At 38.2% G+C, this 20,628-nt stretch overlaps 1 protein-coding gene across 1 annotated transcript in view; it reads right to left on the reverse strand.

Moving 5' to 3' along the window:
• Positions 1-1,095: 1,095 nt before the first annotated feature.
• Positions 1,096-20,628, reverse strand: part of wdr27 (WD repeat domain 27) — a 44,529-nt gene continuing 24,996 nt past the window's right edge. The window contains 3 exon segments of the mRNA XM_087175433.1: positions 1,096-3,725; positions 15,882-15,980; positions 19,138-19,240. Coding sequence (XP_087031559.1) covers positions 3,612-3,725; positions 15,882-15,980; positions 19,138-19,240 — 316 coding nt within the window. The 3' untranslated portion in view covers positions 1,096-3,611.

A 20,628-nucleotide genomic window follows, 5' to 3' on the forward strand; every position in this document is an offset into this window, starting at 1 on the left:
AACTTGGCAAGAAGAGGTAAAAGACAGTTCCACGCCCGTGTTTGGGACTGTTGTTGGGACGTTGTGAGGTGTCCCAGATGTTGCCTCTGCTGTTGTTGTTGCTGCTGTTCCACTTTATAACTTTCTGTTCCTGATGCCCAACGTTTTTCATGACTGGCCATCATCAGGCTGATATCATGTGGTCTGATCCTGCCATTTGTTTACAGCAGGTTTTTAAGGCAGCATTGAAAGGTCTCATCAAGTAGGTCGCCTACGAGCTAAACCACTGTTTTCTTCTAGCAGTGTAGCAATTACTAGCATTACTCATGTCAAAGATTATGACTTTTATATCCATCAGTCTGGCTGCTTATATCTTTTAAATAATTCATAGAACATTATAAAACCAGAAAAGCATAAGACCTGCATGAATCACAGCAGTTTTTGACATGTGCACAAATATTCCCCTCCCTTGACTTTGAGCTGCACCGAGTTTACGAAAACAAAAGAGCAGAGATCCTCAGAGGTCTCTGAGGGATCATTAAACTGCACGTGTCTCATGATGTATATCTTGGTTTTCTTCATATAAATTACTCATGAGGGAAAGTGAAGGCCTGCATTCAGAACTCAGGCCACGCCAGGCTCGGCCAGGCCAGAGACCAGAGAGGAAGTCAACCACTAAAACACTTCACAGACCATATTTGAGTTGTAGATGATGCTGGAATATGAAAAGTTTGAGACGGACTCTGTTGTTCTCTCTCTCAAGTTGAATGATAAAGCATTATGAGAGACCAAACTTTGGACCTGACTGTGTTATGATGTGCGGGTGTGGCTATCAGTGAAATCCTTTTATTTGCAAGTATAAACACATCATTCTTTTCTGGTGAGATCAATGTAGGGAGTGCACCCAAAACGACCTCACACAGACAAGGAATGTGCGTGTACGACAATATATCACTTTGGTTTGTGAATGTGAGCTCACTGAATCCTAAGAGTAGCAAGTTAATTCATTCAAGGGAAGACACTGACTCCTAAACACACACACACACACACACACACACACACACACACACACACATTCCAGCACATTAAAATGGAGAAAGAACATGGCTTCATAAATTTACTCCAAAGACAATTTATTGTGTTTTGTTCCAGTAGAAAGTCTCAACTGTTTGTAGGAACACTAAAGCTCACCGTGACAGAGCCCACTCAACCTTGCCAGTACATACCTATCTTTGTGGCATAAAAAGCACACACACGCGCGCACACAATAAGATGTATGACAAAAGAATAGGTACCACCCCATAAATCCCATACTGCCTTAGTCCTGCTTTCTTTAATGTATAACATCAGTTTTTGTGATAGGAAACCTGGCTGCTGATATTGTGTAACTTAAAAGCTATATTTCATCTGACCTAGCTGAGGCTGGTGCTGCACACAGAACAATCTTGACAAGCAGTCTGTCTTGGTATCAATTAAAGCACACAGTCCAAAAAGACACAGTAAATTAAATGCAGAATATTGGACAGAGGACAAGGCAGAAATGAGCAGTCTCCTGAGAATTCACGTCCGTCTGAGGGAGTTAAGACAAGGCAGCCTATCAGGATATATCATTCTATCATCAGCGTCACCGTCAGATAATGCGTCAAGTACAATATCTTTTCCTAATGGAAGGAATGAGCGACGCTTGAAATTTCATTCCATTCCAGATAGGGTGAGTTTTCCTACAGCCTTTCTGAAGACTTAGCTGTGGCCTATAACATGTCGGCAGTGATAAAGGCAGCACAGTAGGTGATAATAAGAGTTTTTCTGGTAAAGAAAAAAAAAGAGAATTATGACCCAATCTCAAGAAAGTATCTGCCAGTGAAAACTCCCCAGGAACTTTTAACTATTTTTTAACTTTGGTATTACACTTATGAAACTGAGACAATAAGATTAATAGAGTCTCCAGGGGTCTCCAGAAACTATGACTGTGAATTTATTGTATTATAACAGTTAAATCTATTATATCAGGATAAATCCACTGAGATGCATCATCTCATGAGAGCATTATTGAAAACAAATGCAATTTGTTTTCCAAACACTTACACTTTGAAATTCGCCACATGAAGAGAAAGAATATGTGCAGGTGAATGATTCCACTCAGAAAGAGCCCAACACAAAAGTTTTTTCAAATCGATTTCATAGGAGACAAAGGAGTGAGTAATTTGAAGTAAAGGGGATGAAGCATTGTTTCAAACAATCATTAAAATGAGTGCATTTGAAAATAAGCTCATAAATTAGAGTGCATCAAGCATTGTGGTAAAGTAGAAGAAGAAACAAACAAAAGAATAACAGTTCATCCTTGTACAAATCTTCTGAAACTATTATAGACGACAATGAGAGTTTGGTTTTAAGAGAATTTTGGTGAATGATGTCAGTATCAATAATGTAAGTTGTGAAGTAAATCTCTGTCTGACTTTAAATTTGAAACAATGCCTGGAATGACAACACAAATACCACAATTAACTGTCTTTATTTCCAGAGTTGATCCATAAATCCACATATTTAATTTGATCAAGTTTCTGGAGAGATTGACTGTTGTTATGAACTAAAACCAGAAAGCTGGATTTTGGACAATTTGGAATTGTGGTTCTGTCTCATAACAAAGACCATTGTGTAAGACTTTGTTTTATTGAGTTTGTTAGCTGACAACTAAGTTTGTAAACTATTAAAGTCAGATCACAAAGCTTCTTGAATTTGTGATAAATTAAGTTTTCCACGTGTATATATAATGACGTTTTTGGCATACAATTAAACGCGACAATCAGAAAGAATTAATGAGATCAGTAAAAAAATAGAAAACAGAAGTGGTCCTAAAGTAGAACTGTGAAGTACACACTACATGCATTTAAGCAGGATGTAACAGTTTTGCACTTTTACAGTAAATTTGTCATTTCACAAAGTCAGAGTCCTGTACTTTTGTTCTCTTCTATTACTGTTCAGTGTAACTGACATTTTATTGTGACTGGGGCAGGGAAGAGTAACTATAGAGCACAAACAATGTGGACGGGTGTGTCTGTATGAACAGTAGTGGCATCTGTGTCTCTGGCAGCCAAAGTGGTTGCACCCAGTTGATGTCATTGCTTTGTGTGCTGATCTGCTAAGTAGTGGTCACAGCCAGTAATATAGAAGTCTACATCTGTTCCACATACAGTAAGAGAACAAAATCTGAATCCTGAACATGCAGTATGTGCATGAACGGATGAGAATAACTGCTAATAGAATTGTTTTCCACAAAGTTAGCTGTGATTATTTGCAATTAAGTAAATGTTGCATTAAGATAATGTGGTTAAATGAACCTGATGAAAGATACTCAATCAAACCACTGACAACCCTTTGGATCCCAGTCAAAAGAAAAGTGGTCTAATGATGGACATCCAGGAGGATGAGTGAGCTGAAATGGGTGGCTCCTTTTGACAAATGGAAGCAAAGAAGTGGAAGCATATACAACTTTTTCAACTCGTACCTAATTTTGATCTTCATTTAACAGCAAGAAACAAACCCTTGTGTTCTTCTTTCTAAGTGAAATCCTAGCCAGGGGGTTGGAACTGCTTTAACAAAACCTGCATGGTCTTTGCAGCAGCCTGCTGTAATTACCCAGTCATGCTGAGGACGCTATGCACAGCAGCACTGGTGTCCTGAGACAGACGGGCCCCACTGCTGGACTCAAACAGTCTCAGCTTCCCATCCAGGGTCCCAGTCAGCAGCTAGGAAAGACAGAGAAACAAACATGACATCACGTTCAGCTTTTACTCTTGTGGATGATATTTCCAAGGAACTGTGTCACACATCACTCTCCTTTTTCCGACTCTCTGTTTAGAGGACCAAGTTGCATAACAGCACACCTGCTTCCTAACCAAGGTCAAGATCTACACTGTGTTTCCCATTGAAATTCTTGATTTTCCATACCTGCCATTTATCACAAAAAACAAGAAACTGCCTGACCAGAACTCTGTTATATAACTTTGTTTAATCAAAAATGGGGCTCGGGGTTCCTGCCAGTGCTAGTCATGGTGAGGCAACTGTTTACAGATTAATAAGGCACCCACACATCAATAAACTAACATCAACCCACACCCTGCACGACCATTTAAGCAGACACATGTGCAAACACACACACACACACACACACACACACACACACACTCTAACTAACATGTGGATGCAGATGAACACAAGCACACATGTGGAGAACCACCTCTTTGCTATATTTCTTTTTTAGCAGCAAGGATTATCTCATCCTTTTATCAGTCAGTATAGCAGATGAGAGTGAGGGAACATTACCTCAACAATCAATCAGCAGAGGTTCAGAATGAGGCTTATGATATATATTTATACCTGCAGCTGCTCAAAATGGAGTATATAATATGATGGAACAATCATAATTGAAGACAGTTGTTCATAAATGGCACTATCTTCACTTTATTTTAAGCGTACGTAACGTGTAAGACCAGGGTGTGTAAAACACCATTTCAAATCTATGTCATACTATTTCAAGCCACGATTATTTGTACTACACTTAATCCCATTTAAAGTCCTAAAGGACTTCACAAATCATACATGATGAAAAAGAGGTGAAAACAACCCAATAAATTGCAAACTAAATAGGAATGCTTGGGTGAATGTCCAGATCTGCTGTGGAGTATCAGTGTTGTTTATGGTAATTTCAGAGATTTTAGGCCTTGTAAAGACAGAGTATCTTTTTGGAGTATACTAACAGTGGGAATCTTGGAAAACAACGATTTGCCAAGCAGTGATAAAAACCACATTTGGTACAACAATAGTCCAACATTTTTTCCCATGTACTAAAGCTGTTTTATGCAGGAGAAATCATCTTTTACCAGCACACAGATGCCTGTGCTGGGAAAGGGAGTCACAATAGCTGAGGTCTGAGGATGACTCAAACATACAACGACTAAACTGGGGTGGATTTAATCTTCCTTTGATGGGTGATCCTTGCAGTTTCTCTCCTATAGACACACAGAAGATTTCCAGGTGTGCATGGAGCCCAAAGACGAGAGGATTACTTCCAAAAAGCAGCCAAGTAAGCACAAATACATTACGCCCACATAAGCATACTAGTGTTCTCTAGTGTATAAAAATGTTTGAGACTCTCCCACAAAACAAACACTTTGACAGCTCATTTCACTAGTTCTTCTCTTTTCAAGGAGTCTTCTTTCACCATGACCTCCTGCTCAATGACCTCAATGAACAATAGCCAAGCTGTCTGGGTCCTGCCCTCGGGCTGCTAAAATAGCTATTTAAAACTTAAAGAGGGTCAGAGAGCAGTTCCATTAGCAACCACAGCTGTCTTCATCAACTGCTTTCGAAAACCATTAGACTGTGTTATCGCCTAGACATTACACTCGTCCATGCAAACATGCAGTCCAGAGCTGAGTTGAGTTGTCTAAAAAGGGGATAACAACATTTGGAATTTTGAAATCATACACTTGCAACAAACATCTGTTTCCAACACATTCCATTTCTGCAACCATCCACCTTTGTTCACCGAAGCTGAAGCGAGCTGAGCCAATGAGGACTGAATGTTTTGGGTGACCTTCAGGGTCAGAGCTAATTCACTGTAGACATATAGCAGGGGTCATGCCGGGCCATCACAAGTGAGTTATTAGGCTTTCCTCAACATCGCACTTCTAGGAAACATAGATTTTCAAGATTTATTTGCAGATGTCTTCATGCTGACATACACTACCGGACAAAAGTTTCAGGATACCACATTTTTACAGTTTTTTACATATTATTGACATTTCAACAGTTCAAGTCCAGTGAATAACCTTAAATGGTACAAAGACATAAGCAGTACACTGCCCAAGGTTAAAAAAAGGTTAGGTCTCTAAAAACGAAAAAATCGTAGACATTTCATAGAAAATCTGAAATAAATGAAGCCTTGGAAGTTAATGCAAACAATTCCTACATGTGCACCAACTTTTGCTGATGACTTACAAACTTTGTCTGTACAAAGGCAGTGTTGGCACAAAGTGTGTTAGTACAGGATCAATACTGTACTGCAGGAGGAAGTACTATATTTTGCTATCAGAATGGAGGAAAAAGAGAAGTAACAAAGGAAGGTTGTTCAGGGGTTCATCCTAAAGCAACATAAGGACCCAAAACATTAGAAGAAAACAACCAGAGGGGGGTCTCCCACAATAGGAGAGCAGCACAGGCTCCAGACTTAAACCCCATGTTGCCGGTTTGGGATGACCTGGACAGAAGGTGAAAACAAAGCAAACTACAAGTGCGACACATTTGCGGGAACTTCGGCAACAATGTTGGGGCGAACTTTACAAACAATATTTCATTTCCATTGTAGAAAGAATGCCACGAGTGTGTTCAGCTGGAGTTCAATCTTCAACAAGAAGATTCCATGATTCCTTGTTTTTAAAATCTCCAGTTGTTTATTTGTTCTATTCTTTAATGTCAGAAAAACTGAGACATTGAATTATGTAAATTTAAGTTAGAACTGGAAAAAATTAGGTGTTCTAAAACTTTTGAACAGTAGTGAATAGGTATTCAAAGTTAATATCATTCACAGGCATATGCCTTTCAGTTTTGGTAGGATGTGTTTGACACATGACCTTTCGTAATGTCAAACACACAAATCATGCACGAAAATATGGGCTGCCTCTTATTTTATGATCTCTTTGTTTATTTGTTTTTATGTTTAGTATATAAAGTCTCATTCAAAACTTTTTAGGAATTCTGGGATCGTAAATCAGGTTGAGAATGTGCGTGGTGTGTCACGCATATTACATAATCTAAGTTATTGTCAGGCGTGCTGGCTGAATACCACGGAAAAATCACAGACACACCACAAATCAATACTTCAAAGCAGAAATAAAAATGATGATTCAGAACACAATGTGGGTTAGATTTTCCAGTGGTGAACACTTGTGTCAGATATTGGCATTCTGGCCCACAGAAAATATCCATCTGTAGAAACTGGTATGAACAAAAGCTTCACAAATGCCAACATACAGGATGTTCTGCGCTGTACATGTTGAGGGAGGGAGGATAATCCACGGGTGATAGGAAAAAGAGCGGACACTCACCACGGTTCTGCGTGAACCATCAGTAAAAGAATTCTATTGCTAATGGTGACCGATATATATATATATATATATATATATATATATATATATACTGTATGATCCTTTGAAGATCCCTTTACCTGTCAAATAATCTTTATGCATTAAAGGAGCTGTTTGTAAGTTTTGCTATTGCTACATAGTCATTGTTAGCATTAAAAGCTGTTTCCTCACCAGTCTTGCCAAGAGCTTCAGCCATTGTTGCATTTACAAGACAAGAGGTTATAATACATCCTCTGAGCAGCCTCAGCTTCTTCAAGTCGTACTGGACTCACATCACATTGGAGACATGACATTCCTCAATGATTTTTTTAATTCAATAAATTTTCAACTAAGTTCACATTAATCCAACCAAAGCTCTTATCATATTTATCATTATTATAATGATGACAATATCCAAATACTGAAAGTAGGACACAAGTTATATGTGTCTGACTCAACTTTTTGCCTCTCTGTCATCCATCTGCCCTCTAGCCAGTGTCTGCGTAGGTATAGAGCTCATTTCTAAGGCCATGGATACGCCCATCTGAGTGAAAGTAATGCCGAGAAAAACAGATACAATAACAGTCACAACATTCCATGTGTGCAGGGAACGGCCCCAAAAAAAGAGTGGTGAATGTCTATTAAGGCTGACACCATTACAGAACGCATTATTACTTAATTATTATTATAATTATTCTATGACAGTGTCATAGGGCTAGCCCTGCCAATATCTCAGCCATTTTAAAAGCAAGTTTAATAATGACATCAACAGAACTATAGCATGATGTGTAATCTCTTGAAAGTTCTCATTTGGTGCTTCAAAAAACAAAACAAACAATGTCCTTCACCTCTCCAACATTAAATAGATTCTGTATATCTTTGACTGAATCTATATGATGCGTATTTTTTCCTTTTTTTTTGAGTATCACAGTGTGATTCTCAGTGTGTTTGCTGTCTTACACAGAGTTCAGGACAGATCAGTCGGATCTCTGTGATTTCAAAAAGTTAAATCATAAAACCCCAGCGCAGGTAATTTTCACTTATTAGAAACATAATATATGCTCCTTCATAATTTTGTCTTCATTTTAAATGTAAATGTTCACACCTGAGCTACTTTAATGCATTGAAACTGCACACTCAAGACAAATGCTGTGTGTCATTCAAGTTTACAGTGTTCCTCACAGTTTTGGTTTTCAGACAAAAAACAGGACAAAGCTATCCACTATGGCCAAGTGAGAAAATGCTGTCTACTACATTCGAAAGGTTTTGATACTTCTTGTAACTTTGCGGCTAGACCCAAACTTTTTATGTCCTCACTTCCTGTTCATTGCAGTTCCAGCTGTGCTGAACACAGGCCAGTTGATTTCAGAGAGGCTGTCTCAGCTCAGTCTGTGTCTCACTCTAATGTGACATTCTGGACCAGACAGCAGAGTCCACCTCTGTATTTGCTGTCTGGCCACTACAGTAAGAAGGGAGTGTTTTGCTCTCCGGGGTCAGGCAGAGAGGAAACGAAGAGATAAAATATGAAAAAAAAAAAACTAAGGCGTGTGAATAGTTTTTCAAAAGACAAATGGCCACAAATGAAATGATACAGTAAAAAGGTCTAGTGGGACGCCAGCTGCATTTCTGCCTGCCTGCAAAGAACAAAGATGATACATGCTGACATATGGAGACAAGAGTAGCACTGAGCTTGAAAGCCAATGAGATGATTCACTCACTGTTCATCTTCCTAGTTGGGACGATAGAACATGTTAACTTTTAGAGACAGCTGCCTGTGTCAGTAAGCGGTCAGAGTCCTGCACTAACTCCAACACATGACGTGCAAATGAGGTCCAAAGTACTTGCGGGAAAGAGATCAGAACCTTCTCACTTAATCAAAAGACTGACACTGAAAACTGTATTTTCATTTTAAGAAAGAGTTCTAATTAGGATTTTCTTTCTTTTCTTATCCCCTTCCAAAAAAAACAACTTATGCATTTGAAAATTGACAGATATGTCAGAGTGCAGCAGCGTCTCTGGAACAAAGGAGGGTTTAGTATCTTACTCAAGGAAACTTTCACACACACAAACACACTTATTAAAAGACAGAAAAACCTTGCTGACTCTGATAGGAGTTTCTATATTTTCAACCACAAACTCTTTTAATTGTATGTTTTTTTATGTCAGATTAAGAAAAGTTATTTTCGTTGGTGGTTTTCAAGTATATTTTTTGTCTCTTTGATTCTTAAATACTGCCTTTAATACGTTGATGAACTTTCATTTTCATCCATCTGATCTTTTTGTCATTTTAACCAGCCCTAACCCTTACTCAAACCCTAACCCAGACTCTTGACTACTAGTTAATTCAGCTAACATTGAAACTTCATGCCAATATGTGTAAAACAAACTGAAACAAGCACAACTGGTTTAGGATTATTCAAAGCAAAAATCATGTTTTTATTTGATGGCTCTGGCTTGTAAATGTTTCCCACTGCACCATCCTGTTCATGTCCAGAAAGTCTCTCCCACAGGTAAGTTAGAACAAATGTTCCAATTCGTATGAGTCACATTTAATGAGTGCTGACATAACATATGGAGACTTTTACACTAAAGTGAAGATTTCTTTCCCTTTTCTCTTGAATCAGTTTTAACTTTTGTGTACAAAAAGTGTATCTTTGTCATGTCCTCCTTTGTAATTTCTCATTGATATTGTATGTTGTTTTAAAGTTCAGATTGTGGAGAGCCATTCGTTATGGTCGCCAACTCAAATTCTAGTTGTTTCATTTTTATTTAACAATTGCCTACCTTGGGATTGGTCATTAAGATTAAAAATCTCTTCTTACACAAACAAGGTGGTGGAGACTCAAGAAACTTTATAAACAACAGTGATAGATATGGGCTTTGCCATTTGTGACCAATATCCAAAGCACAAAGGCACAAACAAGGCTATGTTTCTAAGAAAAAAATTTAATTTTAGCTTTTCACAAATTGATCTCAGTGGGGTGTCAGTGAAAAGGTCACCAATTAAAACTCCAAGGTATCTGAATGAAGAAACAATTGTGGGGTTCAACAACTTTTCTTATGATTTATAAAAAAAAAATAACATTAGCATTCAAAAGTCCACTGAAAATAAATCAAGAAAAAAGAGAGGTTACTGTCCCCCACTGTCTCTTAAAAGAACTCATCTTTACCAAGAAGCTGATCTTTGGTTTATACTACAAAGAGGTTTTTACTGCTGATGTGGAACAATGTAATTGGAGCTATCAACAGCTTGGGATGAGGTGGTAGAAATATGTGTAACCCAAATACAGCACAGCCCCATGAAGTCTATTTCTATAGTCTGACCTAGTAACCTGTTTCTCTGAAGTTGCTGTTGATTCGCTTCAAGCTACAGCATTTTTCCTTGCCTTTACTTATGATCCTAAATCTCTTAAATTCCAAAAAACATTGGAGGAAGTTAACTGCAGATACAGTATGAACTCTGTCTTGTTTTCAGGCACTATGCAAATTGGACAAAGCTTTGTTTGCCTCCAACAAATCTCCCCGAAAAGACATTTAAAAGAGAACATACTTATGTATTGAACAAGCCGAGGCAAATCATTCGTATTACAAGTGAGAAAATACTTCTTCTAAAATTTGCAAGTCAACTTTTATGGTAGCACTTTCAGGTCCAACACAGGGGAGCTTACAAAACTTAACAGTATGCCATGTGAAATCCCACAAGATTTTACAAGACAACAAAGTAAAGTGACAGTAAAAGTTGGGATCTCTCATTAGAGACTAAAGTACCGGAATAAACCTGAGGGAATGAACCCTGGAGCTAGATCTGCCTGCTTGATGGTCTTTTAAGTATTAAGGTGGAAAACATGAGTGAAAAATGAGTGGAAAATATGCATTGCATTATCTGTCTGTGCCTCGCATCGGAGGGTTCTCAAAGCAGTAAATATGGAGAACATCTGGCCCTCAAATGTGGCTAAAAGCAAGGTGAGCACAGGTTGGGGACACTTTTTGCCAGTATTTTTTTCATGTCTTGGTAAGGAGAAAGCACAGGCTCAGGAAATAACAACAATGTTAGTATTATGATATCACAGGACCCTGGTCTCAGTTAACTGTTAAGACTGACTGGCCATTTCCCAGGACTTCTTGAACTTCTACTCATTTTTTATTAACACATCTCTCCTTTGGCCACAAACAAAAGAAAAATAAAGTTGAATATGCATGCATCCTTTCCAGTCAGACATTAGATCAACCAACTCAAAGTTAACTAGAAACAGGCTCACAGAGCAAAGCCAGGCCCTTAATATATCAGTAGTAGCTCAACTGTCTAAGGAATAGGAAAGAAACACTTTTCAGTTAATGTGAAGGAGAGCTTGTTGAGAGCTAACTCTCTATGTATGTGTCTATGAGCGATCTTACACTCTCAGTAATAGTAAGAATAGTGCCCATATAAATGACAAGGGCATTACTGTGAGAGTAAAAGGTGTAACCTTCTGGATATAGAGGTCAACTCCTCAGCATCTTGAAATAATTATAAATCCTCACGTTTTCCCAGATACTGTGCAAAGATTTTCTCAGACACAGACTGAACTGTTGGTCTAACCACTCCACTCCTTTTTGAAGATGATGAGGTTCTGTTGGTTTCATCAGACCATGACCTGATGTGTGCACTGGGGCAGCTGAGTGTGAAGTGGCTGGGATGAGAGTTTGCATCTCCTAAGTCTAAGTCATAGGCCATCGTGGACTGGTTCCTCCAGGTTGAGGGGGAATTGCTGCCCCAATCGAAGGAATTTAAGTATCTCAGGGTGTTGTTCATTAATGATGGTAAAATGGAACGTGAGATGGACAGGCGGATTGGTTTGGCATGAGCAGTAGTGCAGACATTGTACCGGACAATTGTGTTGAAGAGGGAGCTGAGCTGGGAGGCAAAACTTTCGATTTCCAGTCGATCAATGTTCCAACCCTCATCTATGGTCATGAGCTCTGGGTTATGTCCAAAAGAATGAGACAGTGGATACAAGCAGCTGAAATGAGTTTCCTCTTTAGAGTGTTCAGGATCAGCCTGACTGATCTTGGATGTCTGGAGGGAGCTCGGAGTAGAGTTGCTACTCCTCCTTGAGGTAGTTTGGGCATCTGATTAGTCTGCCTCCTGGGCGCCTTCCTTTGGAGGTTTTTCCAACTGGGAAAAGGCCCTGGGGTATACCCAGAGATCACTGGAGGGATTACAAAACCCATCTGGCCAGGGAATGCATCAGGATCCCCAAAGAAGAGCTGGAAAATGTTGCTTGGTAGAGGGACTTCTCGAATACCCTGCTTAGACGGCTGCAACCGCAACCCAATCCCGGACAAGTGGAAGAAAATGGATGGATGACCTGAAGAATGAAGAATTACCTTCCATTTCTAACTTTAAGTTATAATGGACAAAAAGTTCTAAAAGTGCTACAGAGGTAGGTAGTAGTAAGAGGAACTCACGTTGGGATAATTTTGTCAAACTACTCTGAAATTAATTTGGGGAAACTAAGGGGTACAGGATATGAATTTTTCAATTTCATACAGTTTTATTTCAATTCGAGAACTGTAGAGGTCTTCCTCCCTCAAAGAGGTCTGCAGAAACATTAAATAGGCTACAGTGAATGTTGACGAAGAACAGCTCTGTCCCTCTGGTTTAGCAAACAAAAAGGTAGCTGTGTGCTTATTGCATTTAGAAAATTGCTTGACAAATACTGCAGCAGACAGTTTGTCAATACAGAATTGCTTGTGTAATAAGAGGCTGTATTTCAATAGACTACAGTATTACTGGTCATTTGTTAGTATGACAAACTAACTTTCTTTCATGAGCACCACTGAAATCCTGCAAAACAGGCAAAAAAACAAAACAAAACTCAAGTCCCAGGTATTGTACCTAACAACAGTAAATACCATAGCTCTCACTCAGTTTGTGCTGTATGTCAATAAAATTTTGAATCAGGGTGTTCCTATTTGGACATCCAATGTGGGAAGACTTTTCATGGCTCTTTATTTAGCTGCAGACCCTCTGGAGCCCTCCAGTTTTTTTTCACACATTTGTGAAATTTATGACTTCAATCTGGTCAAATTTTGCAAGTACCTGTAGTATGAGATGGTCAGTGACATAAATCTGAGAGTAGAAATCAATAAGAGATGACCTCATAAAAAATGACACATTAATATATCTGAAGAATTACCTGCACAAACTTGAATATTTGTCAAGGAAAATAGCCACATTTCCACATGGGAATTGTTTGTCAATGTATTACTGCAATACCACTACGGTGAGTGGTTATATTTTTCTGCTAATATATCATATACATTTTGAGTTTGATAAGATTAAAACAAGACTTTAATCTGTCCATGTGACACTGGTGGTGAAAAATACAATTACAATTCTGTCTATAAAGCCAGTATTTTTTGGGGTTTCTGCTTTGACAGCATGTCCAACAAACAAAACAGAATGTACAGAGGTACTGATGGGGAATGGACATTTTCTGACTGATGAAGTGTGTCTTTAAACTCTGCAGATCACTGTAATTCAGCCAGTAAATGGCCACAGATCAAATTTTCCACTTTCAAACTTGGAAATCTGAATGTATCATTGTGCTGCAAAGTTTAACTGAATGGAGTTCCACAGATGGACATGCAGATTTAAAACATGTGCCTCAAGTCCAAAAGACGGTCAACAAGAAGTCTCATGAGGCGTCCAGCAGAGGTTGGGATATTATATTTTAAAAGCTGTGTTTTGCAAATCTACTTGCTTTGAACAGTTACAAAGGAAAACCATTAACTGGACAATAAAACACCTCCAAAGGGAATTGTTGCTCTATATGAAATGCTCTGGACACTGAAAGGATGTTGGCATAAAGTACCATTGTAAACTCAGAATTCTTACTTTCCTGTAATGGCAATTCAAGAGCAACAGAGAAATTTGTCCTGTGCTATTCTTTACTTTATGTTTTCTTTAGCAAGACTGCCTACTGTCCCTGAATATTTATGGATCTGAAAGATCATAGCAACAAACTTAATAATTCAAAGCATAATTGACATTTGAAGCTCACACAATCCTATCAATATTGAATTTTGTCTCTGTTGCATCATTTTAGACAGAACACAACAAAATGGCATGACATTAAGCTACAAGGGATACAGTAAAAATGATAAACAGCCAACAGAAAGTTGGAAAGCAGCTCCTGAAGTCAACAAGCACATCCCTGTATATACCTTTTGCCGACTTGAGAACTGTGCAGCCAATCACAGGCTGGAACAACCCTGCAGGCAGTCAGTCATACAAGTGGATCAGCACAGTGCACAAAGCGAGTCACTAGATCCCACAGAATTATGGTGTGGAAGAGCAGTAGTCATTATCTGATTGGACTATAAACTGGCTACCACTGCTTAAACCCAGAGAGTGATTTAGGGGATATCCATTTCAAATGAAAATGGTATTGGTCCAGGAGGCTAGCATTTAGAAAAAAAGGTTGTTGTATCAGTAGTTTTTATGCAAACAGAATTTTTGTGGGGGTTTATACATATGTGAATTCTGGGGTATTTGTATTTTTATATGAGGATAATTTGTTTTGTTAAAAATTTCAGTATAGTGTGCACTATTTATACACAAAGACAAAATGAGATGTACCCACACACTGAAACATAAAAACACTAGTACATAGAAGTAAATTCATCACACTCATATGGAATGATACAAAGAGCTTGTTATTAGTTCTAACTCTGTCCTTATATTGAATTCCTTCATGGCTACTTCAAGTCCCTGACATAAAATCCACCCACCCTGAACTGTGGGTTGGTCTCAATAAGACCTGCTATGTGACCTCAGCCTTAGGATATCATTCCTTCTTTACAAAGACTCCACAGCAAGTAGAGATCATGTAAACCTGTGTAACCAACCGACTATGCAAAATTTGTGAAAATTATTTACAGTATATATAACTTAAAAAAAAACATGCAATGTGAATTTTTTAATCACATCACATTTAGAAAAACAATATGACAGTAATTATATTTGTTAATTTCCCAAGTACAATTCAAGTACAAGGCATATCTTTATCAAACTTTTAAAGACTTAAGAGGTGAAGCAGTTTTTTTGGACTAAAGATGACATGACCTCTGGCTGACACTACTTCTCACTGGGACCTCTTTGCTTTTTTTGAACATTTTTCCTTCATAACCTTGAAATTCTTGACATAAAGAACAATATTTGTCATTAAAACAAAATCTTCTAACTCTGAGTGTAGTGTATCAGCTAGGGTGTGCAGGGGAGGGTTATTTCCTTATTTTTTTTATTGAGGTCAGTTTGTTGTTTGGGATGCAGAAACAATATCCACCTTGCCAAATGAAAACTTGGTGATACATGTTTAAAGACTCAGCTATCCTTGTGTTGCAAGGATAAGCAAGCCTTGTAGAACTGCAGTATTGATGTGAATGCAAAATCAGGGATAGAGTGGAGGGTAGAACACACATTAACACTGTTGCCTGTATGCATGTCCCCTCGGGTGTTTATGCAGCGTTAACACAGGTCAACATCTGGAAAATAAGACCAATCTCTGGTTTTACTTTGGCTGTCTGATGTCAGTAAGGGAAAGTCAAAGTAAGACATTTACTTCATGTGAACAAAATATTTACTCTGGTCAATATGTTACAGGGATGTCGAGATATATGAATGATACTTTATTTAAGATGATGAGAAAAGGGGCATTGAAAGCATGTTTTAGGACTAACAAGAGAAAGTAAATAAGAGAGCCACAATGACAAAAGGTTAAGAAAGGTTCTTACCTCTGGTGTGGCAGGGTTGAACGTCACACTGAGCACTGTGTCCGACTGTTTTTGAAGTTTGTGGAGGTAACTGCTGCTACGGATGTCATACACATAGGCCTGAAATGAATGAGATGGACTACATGAACAAAAGCAGAAGCAAACTGTACCATGCAGTGATATACAGATGTGGGACATGTTAACCTTATATAAGATTAGTTAAGTTGACCATCTAGTGAGGCTCATTATAGGTGTAAAATACATACAATACAAATAGAAAGACAGAAAAAAATGGAAACAGATTTACTTTAGGGATAGTTTCAACTTTGAAGGAAACCTTTGGCTCATTATGTTTGGGTTTTGCAATCATTCTGAGTTCGAGCTCCAGAACACACATACAAAGGCATGTTTCGTACTCATGCAGTCATTGTGTGCACAGCTAACATCCATATTGTCCATTAGCTATTTGGGGTCAATAATAGAGTATTGAGTCTGGACACCTTAATAGTTCACTGTAAATATTCTCTCACTGATTACAGTTTTCTTGATGAACACCAGACCTTTTTGACTATTTTCAGAGATTGGCTAGACGGTAAGACTTGGCGCATGTTGATGTCAGTAATCAGACACATAAAATCATGCATCATCTGTGCCAGAATCAGTTATCCCAACTGCTGAACTAAACCCAACTGACTCTGGAGTTCTGCAGTGTATTTAAAGAAAACTCTGGGGCTGGCAATCAAAACAATATCCAATACATTTTGAGTGATAAACAAACTATGTCTGTCGTATCAGAAGCTGACATCAAAAACTACCAGATTCTTCATTTTGTTTCATTTTTCGTTGCTGACAGAAAATGGTCTAAAATTAGCAACGTTTCCTGATTCCCTGCTTGTAAAACTGCTTGTTACGGTAACATTAAACAATGATTCACAAAGTGGTTTCACATATTTTGATCAAGAGTAATTTAATACCAGATGGAAAGGTGGTGTTTCATTGCACACAAGGCTGAAAGTTTCATGTGTGTTGTATCCAGCACACAGCATCAGTGGTGGTTGTGGTTGGGTATGGTCAGAGGTTTGCTCTGTTGCACCTGTAACTATGCCCAACAGTGATGTGTGAAAACAGTGATTGTACATCACTGCAGCAAGACCAGAAGTTAAAGGGGAAGGGAAAGGAGGGCAAAAAAAAGATTTTCATTCTTGTATCAAGTTGCTCTTTAAATGCTAAAAACTCTTAGTAAACAGACTCTACAAGTGTAAAATTTAAAACATCAAAACGCACACATTTAAAAACAAAACAAAAAACACTGCTGTAACACTTCCCGTCAGCATCAAATCCAAAAGCCATTGCAATAAAAAAGTCTTGGCTGTTGAGGCTCATCACACACTCATAGCACTCAAATACTTAGGAGACAAAATTAAGTGGCCATTGAGACTTATTGACAACTCACACGAACCCCTTGCACATAGATTACTGTTATTTTCTGCCTTGAGGCAGTAAAAGACTTGTGAACCAACCCTTTAATTTGTTGGTGTAGATTTTACACTTGGCATTGGATACACAAAAAATATATGCATTCTGCTTGTGTAGACATTAGAATCAACACTTAAATCTGAAATATTAGAAAAGATATGTGAATGTGTTATCTGCTTGTTAGCACAGTTTTTTTTATTTAAGTAGAATCCCTGAGTTTTAAGGCTCAGTTGTTTGCTTCAGTGCCACGAGCACAGATAAAAATAGCTGTGGGGATGTTTGTTACCAGACAGCAACTCATCAGATTCTTGCAGCTGTTTTGTATTATGTTTCCTTGAAAAACGCTTCAAGTGAGCTTCGTCAGATGGTCCATGGGTAGAGTGTCTCCTGTCTGAGGCATATGACGTGTTGTGCCAAACAGGGCATTAGATACTTGGAAGGGAAAAGTTTCAGGAATGCTAAAATATAACAGGGATCCCCAGATGTATCAGTTCACCGTATATCAACAGTAACTGAAGCAGAGAGCAGGAGCAATGGAGCCTGAGGTATGAAAACTGCATCAGCAGCATATGTCTTGATTAACAATTAAAACAAGAAAACTGCCATCTTCTAAAAAAATCAATTTCATGTCAGATTATAAGAGGCAGGGTCAAAGCAAGGGAAAATAACACATATTTCAATTGAACATATAACAGGTTAAAGTTGACCACACTGAAATAACTTTCTACTCCGACTGTTTTTGGCCTTGTGTTTTTTGGAAAATGTGTAATATGATCTAGGGAGTCTTTTTCGAGTATTCACGTTCTTTTTTCTCCATGATTGCTTTTTGATATATTAAGACAAGTACGAATGTGTCTGGCTTATAGAAGTCTCTGGGCAGCTACAAATAAATATGGTGTAGCTCACTACACTATACTCTCCCGATTTCCACGAAACGTTGGAAATGTCCGATCTCAACAGAGATGCTCTCAAATGTCCGTGTTGCGTTGAGTCCCCATAATTAATAATAACCAGAGGCGTGCATATATTATTCCACTGCTTTCAACAAGCACATACACCAGAAGAAAAGAGAGATGGTTAAGGAAAAGGGAGGCAGTTTTCTGAAAATTGTCTTGAAAGCAATTATAAGGCACTGTCTGGAAAAGCAATTAAACAGTTCTGCTTCAACATGAATGCTGAATTTGACCTCTATGGAAAAAGGCCTGGCTCCAAATAAAAATCTCTGAGTCAAGCACAAACAAGCACCTAAAATGGAGGTAATACTGATAAAGACATGTTGCTGTCTTTCACATTTACAAGATCAGCTAAGATATAAACAGTATAAAGCATAAACAAATTATACATAAAATAATTTACTGTAGTCCGAATACTTTGTTGCTTATGTCAATTGCAGCTCCAATTTAACACACATGGCAGAAGGTCCAAAATTATAACAATAATATAAATAATATTAAAAAAATGTATACAAGCCATATCTGCTCCTTTACATTATGGTACTGTAGGCATAATTTCACTTTGATGCTTTTGTGAAAATATCTCAAGCCCATATTTGGTTGCTTTCTCAACAGCAGATTCACCAAAGACTTGACAAAAACTAGGAAGACACTGATATATGGATACCCTCTTAAAATGCTTTGTCACCCCATTCAATTTTAGATCAATAATAAATTGATTATCATTGTAATTTTTTCTCAAATTATGCTTACACAAAACCTGACTGTCTGGGATAATATGACCACAGAGGTCTATACAAGGGAGAATGAAACACACACTCTACAAGGAAAACCTTATTACAACTTACACAGTTATCCTCAGATCCCGAGGCAATGAACCGGCCACATGGTGAGATGGCTGAAGAGCATGGATGGCAGCGATTTAGATGGTTCTCATAACGCCGTACACACCTGAGGAAGTGATGCACACAGTGGTGAGGTTAATAAACCAGTCTCATGACTGGTGATGTCATAATACAATCTTAGTTTTAGTTTAGGTTTTTTTTTTTTTTTTTACCCTGATCTCTGTGTGCCAAGAAAGACTGTGAAATAGAAAGATATCTTTGGTGTGAGGAGCAGAATGCCACCCTGCAGACTTCACATTTTTACAAACATCGGAACCAGCCGAAGACAGGAGAGTTGAGCATGACTCAAGCAAAACACAGGAAAAGAGAAGGTAGTAGATGACGAATGGCCCCCACGTGCAACTTCTGTGCTGTTTCATTTGGTTTGCAACAGCATGTAATGTCTTTACAATGCCACTAACAGCTAGTTGAGCTAGGGTTTCTATATGGGCTGGCATGGCTCTGGTGAGAGCATGTCTTTCACATTCACATGCTAATGTCATTAAGCTGAACTAAAAGTAGGTCATATTCACTTGTGACCATGAAGAAATTTGATATACTCAGCACCAGTGAGTTCTTTAAATATACCCTGGGTGGACACATGGGAACACGTTCATATAATTGCTAAGCAATAAATACAACCTTTATGAATCTTACAATGTCAAACTGTTATTAAGACTGAGTCAACAAGATTTTTTTTGCAGTGTTGAATTCAGAGGGATTACTCTAATTTGTAAGGTGCTCCTCTCATTTTTCCAGAATACTTTCGCTGTCAGCTAACTACACTATCTGCCCATTTAGCCCTCAGAAGTTTAAGTCACAAGTTTCTGGCTGCAACTGAACACCTCATGAGATTGACTTGGTTCAGCTAAAAAATGGCCACCTGACTGAAAAAAAAAAAGGTTTGTGGCAAGACTGTGGGACCATGCTCTTGTGTCTCGAGTTACACACAAGAGTATGGTGAGCAAAGGTAATTAGCATAATTAAGATGTAGCTGAGCTTAGTCACTCATTTATAAACTGAGAAAACAGAGGCTGACAAATCAAAATTTGGGCATGATTGACAGCAAATGCAGCCAATCAAATGGGAAAACAAGATTAGGTCAAAAACTACTATATGGCCGGACTGCATGCGCTCAATGTGCAAAATTGAGGGCGTAGTTGAAAACTGTTGTGGAACTGCTGTAAACAACTGACATCATCATATCCGATCTGCAATCTGCCTAGTGTCAACCATTTTCAGTCTGTTCAGTCATTTTATCTGTTTGCTTCTCTCCTATATTTTATCCTGTATTTTAATACAGACAAATTTCCAATAAAGCTGTTCTTATTCATGTTTTTTCTGTTTCTATTGTCAAAAGTTTGAAATAATGACTGAAACGCAGCCCATTAAAACTACAGGCTTACTTCCAAGCCATTTCCAAGTCTCTGCAACGCTAAAATCCTGATTTTATAA

This window comes from Seriola lalandi, unplaced genomic scaffold, assembly GCF_002814215.2.
Source record: "Seriola lalandi dorsalis isolate HSWRI2012SDOR001 ecotype SW California unplaced genomic scaffold, Sedor1 jcf7180002054470, whole genome shotgun sequence".
Classification (NCBI taxonomy): domain Eukaryota; kingdom Metazoa; phylum Chordata; class Actinopteri; order Carangiformes; family Carangidae; genus Seriola; species Seriola lalandi.